Here is a 6,348-nt window from a genome sequence, read left to right as displayed (position 1 = left end):
GTGTGTGTGTGTGTGTGTGTGTGTGTGTGTGTGTGTGTGTGTGTGTGAGAGAGAGAGAGAGAGAGAGAGAGAGAGTTTGCATAAATGTGTGTCTGCCCAAGAGAGTATGTGACTAGGTGCATGTATAGTGAGAGTGTATGTGTGTGTGATGTGTAAATAGAGACATTGGGGCCAGGCTGCGGTGGAAGGAGCCCCGAACCTGGCCTCAGGTCCCTGCTGCCTGGGGGCCGTAGAACCATTCTCTCCCCTCTCTGGGCCTCAGTTTCCCCCCTCTGTACAATGGGGGGAAGTGGCCCAGAAGCGGCCCTTCCATGACCCTTCCCTTATTGTCCTCTGCTCCTGAGTGTGTGAGTGACTGCTGGACAGCCTCGGGAGGGAAGGAGCTCCCCATGCCCCATGCAGGGTGTGATGGAAGGTGATGCTCAGCCCCATGCAGGTTGGGGAGGTGCCTCTGAGGTCCCTCCTTGCTCAGAGAGTCTAGGAATCTGTGACTCTCTGGGTGAGGACATGCAATGTTGGGGTGTGTGTGTCTGCATGAAGGTGTGAGGGTGTGAGCGTGTGCATATGGTCTCAGCGTGCTTGGGGCGGCCGAGCTCCCACTCCTGCGTGGGAGTGTGTGCGTGTGTGCGTGCAAGGGGTCTGATTGCTGCCGCCTCGCTGTTTATTCGCCTGAGTTTTTCTTTTGTAAATAAAGAGACAACTTATTAATGTAAATTAGGAACAGGGCAGGGTGTCCGGCAGAGGGCCTGTGGCCCTGTCTGAGGCTCTAAGGGCCGGCCTGGTGCAGATGCTGCTGCAGCTGCTGTCTCTGGGGACCCTGGGGCCTCCCAGCCTCTCGGCAGCGATCCTGAAGAACCCTGTCCTCCAGCCCCCTTTGTAACAGGCCCCCAGGGCACCGACTCCCCAGGGCCTCCTGTCACACACCCTGAGTCTGACCCAGGAGCCTGGGACACGGGAGGACCTGGGTTTGACTCCCAACTAGCCTCTTTCTAACTCAGTTAGTGTCCGGGGTTCTGGCCCAACCTGGGAGTGTCCAGCGTTTTAGCTAGGCCTAGGAGTGTCTGGGGTTCTGGCCTAGCCTGGGAGTATCTGAGGTTCTTGCCTAACCTAGGAGTATCTGGGGTTCTGGCCCGGCCTGGGAGTGTCTGGGGTTCTGACCCGGCCTGGGAGTGTCTGGGGTTCTGGCCCGGCCTGGGAGTGTCTGGGGTTCTGACCTAGCCTAGGAGTATCTGAGGTTCTTGCCCAACCTAGGAGTATCTGGGGTTCTAGCTTGGCCCAGGAGTATCTGGGGTTCTGGCCCAACCCAGGAGTGTCCAGGGTTCTAGCTCAGCCCAGGAGTGTCTGGGGTTCTGGCCCAACCTGGGAGTATCCGGGGTTCTGGCTCGGCCCAGGAATATCCAGGGTTCTATCTTGGCCCAGGAGTGTCTGGGGTTCTGGCCCAGCCCAGGAGTGTCTGGGGTTCTGGCCCAGCCTGGGAGTATCTGAGGTTCTTGCCTACCTGGGAGTGTTTGGGGTTCTAGCTCAGCCCAGGAGTGTCCAGGGTTCTGGCCCAGCCTGAGAGTGTCTGGGGGTCCTCAGCCCAGCTGGGTCTCTAACGCTGTCCTTCCCCCACCCGGTTACAGAAACCATATGCCTGCCAGATCCCCGGCTGCTCCAAGCGCTACACGGACCCAAGCTCCCTCCGCAAGCACGTGAAAGCCCACTCAGCCAAGGAGCAGCAGGTACGGAAAAAGGTAAGTGTCTCCTGGGCCCTGATGGCACTCCAGGGAGCCGCCTCCTGGGGCTTCAGCCTGCTGGGCCTGAGCACTTGTGGCAAAGAGGCGAATGCAAATCCCGGCTCTGCCTGTGGCTGCCTACAGGATCTCAGATGAGCTACTTAATACAAGGGGAAGGGGGGATCTAGCACGTATTAAGCACCTACTGTGTGCCAGGCTGAGCACTCTTGCAGAATGCTTTCCATACATTCTCTCATTCAAGTGCTACAACATCCCTAGGGGAGAGGTGTTATAGGTATTTGTACCCTCATTTTACAACTGAGCAAACTGAGGCCAAGAGAGGTCTTCCTGTGGTCACACAGCATGGCAGGATTTGAAATCTCTCCTGACCCTGAAGTCAAACACTCCATCCACTTCACTTTTCTGAGCCTCGGTTTCCTCATCTGTAAAATGAGGTGCAGTGGAGAGAGCGCACGGCACTTGGAGTCAGAAAGACCTGAGTTCAGATGCAGCCTCAGACATTTTGCTAGCTGTACGAGCATGGGTGAATCACTTAACTTTTGTGGGTTCAGTTTCCTCACCCTCCAGTCCCGAGGATGCTCTTTTCAACACCCTTGAAGCCCTTAGCCCCACCCTAGGAGGCTGCTAGGTTATCAGTAGGTCAGGGTTGCCTCCAGCCTAGCATTTCCAAAGAGCAGACAGCACCCTAACTTCTAACAAGGAGCACGGTGCTTGGCACGGGTAGGTGCTTAATAAATGTTTATTGACTATTGACTCCACCTCTTGTGTCTGTACCTGTTAAGGGTTTCCAAAGCACTCTACTTAAAACATCTGGGGCGGGGTAGGGGGGTGGGGAGTACACCATTATGGTCCCCATTTTACAAATGGGGAAACTGAGGCCCACCATGAAGAGACACAGCTTGGAGCTGAGCAGAGATTTGAACCCAGAGCTGGTACCTTTCCTCTATGGCATGCTGGATCCTCCGGCCAGGGCACCCTGGCACCACAGGCACGCCTTTGCTGGGGGCTCTGCTTCAACATCCAGCCTGCCCAAACCTACAGATTGCCCCTCCTCCCCCATCACTTGGGTTCTCCAGCCCTTGGGATGCTCTAGGGAGGCTCTCACTTGAGACTCAGACATTCCTCCCACCCCCGGAGGAGGCCGATGAGGGAATCGGCCTCAGGTTTTCAGTTTAGAGTTGGGAGGGCCAGGAAACTGAGGCCCAGAGGAGGAGAAGTGCCCTCGCAGGCTCGAGAGTGCCCCGTCTTCCATCTCGCGCAGATGGCCGTCTGGGCCGTGAATTCTAACCCACTTTGTCCAGGCCCCGCTGGGACTTGTGGGTGCGGCCGAGCCCAGGGGATCCTGAGATCCAGAACCAAAAAGTCTCCACAATGACTCGTCCTCCATGGCCCTGGGAGATGATGAATGTTTCTGGGTAACCCGAGCCCTGTATTATGACAACGCCTTGGCAGCCGCGCTGTGTTTAAAAAGAGAATTAGAAATGCTTTTCTTTCCTAATTCTCCTCTCCTGCTGGTTTTAATATGAGCGACATTGTGGTTAGCGAGAACATGTCTTGGCTGTTTTTTGCCAGAATGTTCATTTACATGGAAAACAGCTGCCAAGTGGCGGGACCCATACACATGCGGGAGTCATACAGCGGTACCCTGGACCTGGGCACGGCTGGTGCGCTCGGACCCGGGGCATACAGGAGAGGTTCTTCTGGCCCAGCCCACGTCCCAGAATCCCAGAGTCCCAGAGCCTCCAAGGGAACCCGGGGGAGAATCTGGTCCGAGCTGTTTTGTAATCAGGCTACGGTCCTGTCCCTGCAGCATCATGCCAAGTGATGGGGAGCTCATTACCCCCTGGGGCTGCCCATGCCGCCTTCCTTCTGTTACTTCATTAATCGCTTGCATGCGGGGCATTGGGCTCAGCTCGAGGGATGCAGGAAGGTCAGCTTTAAGCTGACCCCAGCCCTCCCAGGCTGGGAAGGATGGTGTTCAGTTTTTTCCTTCTTTACCATGACCAAACTGGAAGTCTCACTGTCCTCAAAGGTGCCCCCCACTTTCCCATCTCCCTGCCTTTGCTCACCCTGTTCCCTCCACCAGCAACATCCTCCACACCCTCCCGCCTGCCTATTTCTATAGACCCAGATCAGGTGCCACCTCTTCCTGAAAGCCCTCCCTGATTTACCCTGGCCTTCCACTGGACTTCACTTATGCCTCCCTCATATACTGTCACATTCTGTCACTTATCCATGGCTTGTGTCCCCGCTTAAACCATAAGCTCTTCCACTGCAAAGACCCTGGTTATCTAACAGTGCTCAATAATGGAACAGGACACCCTGTGAAGTAGGGAGCTCCCCATCAGCTGGTACAACAGTGGGGAGAATGCCGGCCTTGGAGTCAAGTCAGCAATGTGTCCAGTGCCTTCCGTGCACCACACACTGATGTCAAAGTGCTGACTCCAAGACCTGAGTTTGAATTCTGCCTCAGATTCCTAGCTGTGTAACAGGTATTTAAAGGAGGCTGACTGCCCAAGGACATTGGCAAGCGGATTCATGTTGGGTCAGGATTTGAAGCCAGGGGCCTCTGTGGTTCTGTCCGCTCATGTTTTGTCTTTGAATCCCTCACAGTAGTGAGCTCGTCTGTGCTAAACGGTGTGTGTCAGAAGACATGGGTTCGAATCCCATTTCTACCACTTACTACCTTTGTGGTTTTGGCCTCCAGTCGCTTCTCTGGGTCTCAGTTTCCCTGTCTGTAAAACACAGGGTTTGAACTGGAAGGCCTCTGAGGCGCCATTGGCGGCTGCCTGTCTTCTAACCCACCGCGTGTTCCTCTCCTAGCTGCACGTGTGCGCCGAGGTCGAGCCGGACGTCCTGAACGAGTGCCTGGGCATCCCCCAGGTCCACCCGCCCTCCCAGCATGTCCTGGATGGGAAATGCGGAAGACCCGTGGGCCACGAGCTGCTCCCAGGTAAGGCAGCAGCCCCGCCGGGCAGGTGGTTCTGGGGAGGAGCTGGATGGGGCCCCCCAAGTTCCTGATTCAATCTAGAACAGGCCCATTCAGAACATGGATTGGGGGGTAAACCACCGATGCAGCTGGATCTGAGAGAAGGGCTTGACTAATCCCTCCATAAGCATTTATTAAGCACCTACTATGTGCCAGGACTGGGGGTACAAAGACCAAAAGAGTCCCTGCCCTCGGGGAGCTTATACTCTAATCAAAGAGACAGCTTCTTCCTGGGGATTGCGCAGGGTAATGAATTTAATGCATAGTGATCTCAGAGGGGAAGGCCCTACTGGTGGGGGGCTCTGAGAAGGGCCGCCTGCACAAGGTGGGATTTGAGCTGAGCCTCAAAGGAAGCCGGGGCAGAAGGGAAGAGGGAGAGCCTTCCAGGTGTGATGGAGGGACGCTGAGGAACGTGGCCAGTGTGGCCAGATTGCAGGAAGGTGGAAGAAGACTGGAGAGGCAGGAGGGGCCTGGTGTGAAGGACTTTGAAGGCCAAATCGGAGCATTTTAACTGGATCCCGGAGGTGACAGGGAGCCAGTGCAGGTCATTGAGCAGGAGAGAGGACCTCTTTGGTGGTGAGTGGAGGATGCACTGCAGTGGGGAGGGACCTGAGGCAGGCAGATCTCCCTCCCCCCCCCCCCCCCCCAGGCTGTTGTAACAGTCCAGGGATGAGAGGACGAGGGCCTGCAGCAGCGTCCGAGGAGAGAAGGAGGTATGTCGGAGAGATGTTATGAAGGCAAAATCGGCAGCTTGGCTGGGGGGTCAGAGAGCCTGGGGTGACTTCCAGGCCGGGGCGGGGGATGGCATTATCCTCGTGGTGATAGGGAAACCAGAAGGTGGGGAGGGCTTAGGGGAAAGGTAATTGTACTTATTTTGAGATGTCAAAGAGTCGGGCTGTGAGACTGGAGGTAGGAGAGAGGTCAGGGCTGGATAAATGGGTCTTAGAAATCACGTGCGTGGAGGTGAACATTGAGCCACGGGAGCTGCTGAGGTCGTGGGGGAGTCCCATAGAATGGAAGAAAAGAGGGGCAGCCACGGTGAGAGGGCGGCTCTGGAGGAGGGTACTACGGAGGACTCTGAGAAGGAGCGGCCGGAGAGGCCGGGCTGGGCCCCAGCCCACCAACGGGGTCAAAGGCCTCAGAGAGGTCAAGAATGATGAGGACTGAGAAAGGCCGTTGGATTTGGCCACTAGGAGAGCGTGGGTAACCTTTCTTCCAAGTCCTCCCTAGTACCCTCGGCCCCAGCCTCAAATCTACCCAACCTCTGTCTTTGTCCCAACCTCACCAAGAACTGTCTGTGTGAGGAGCACTCATTCCGCAGCCCCCTAGAGCTGCACATCCTTCCTCCCTAGTGTGACCTGGGCCCACCCAGAGGAGCCTCAGAGAATGCAGGGGAAGGGGCCGCACCCAGCCCTGTCCACTGGGGACCTTGGGTACATCACTTCTTCTCAGGAGGACTCACTGTCCTCATCTGTAAAGGGATGTGGGGATGGAGCAGAGCTGGGTGGTCCTTGGCTGTCTAACAGTCTTTGTTCTATGTTCTAGCATGCTCTGGCTCTAAGGCCCCTCCCTGCTCTGACCTTCCCTGTTCTAAGGCCCCTCCCAGCCCTGACGTCCCCTGTT

At 56.3% G+C, this 6,348-nt stretch overlaps 1 protein-coding gene across 1 annotated transcript in view; it reads left to right on the top strand.

The window, feature by feature from the left end:
* GLIS1 (GLIS family zinc finger 1) overlaps window positions 1-6,348 on the top strand; it is a 261,557-nt gene that overhangs the window by 229,023 nt on the left and 26,186 nt on the right. The window contains exons 5-6 of the mRNA XM_027852726.1: window positions 1,623-1,733; window positions 4,560-4,689. Of these exons, the coding sequence (XP_027708527.1) occupies window positions 1,623-1,733; window positions 4,560-4,689 (241 nt within the window). The remainder of the gene's footprint in view (window positions 1-1,622; window positions 1,734-4,559; window positions 4,690-6,348) is intronic.

This window comes from Vombatus ursinus, unplaced genomic scaffold (genome assembly GCF_900497805.2).
Source record: "Vombatus ursinus unplaced genomic scaffold, bare-nosed wombat genome assembly UNPS02009824.1, whole genome shotgun sequence".
Classification (NCBI taxonomy): domain Eukaryota; kingdom Metazoa; phylum Chordata; class Mammalia; order Diprotodontia; family Vombatidae; genus Vombatus; species Vombatus ursinus.
The sequence above is the reverse complement of the archived record's forward strand: the minus strand, read 5'-3'. Positions and strand labels throughout refer to the sequence as shown.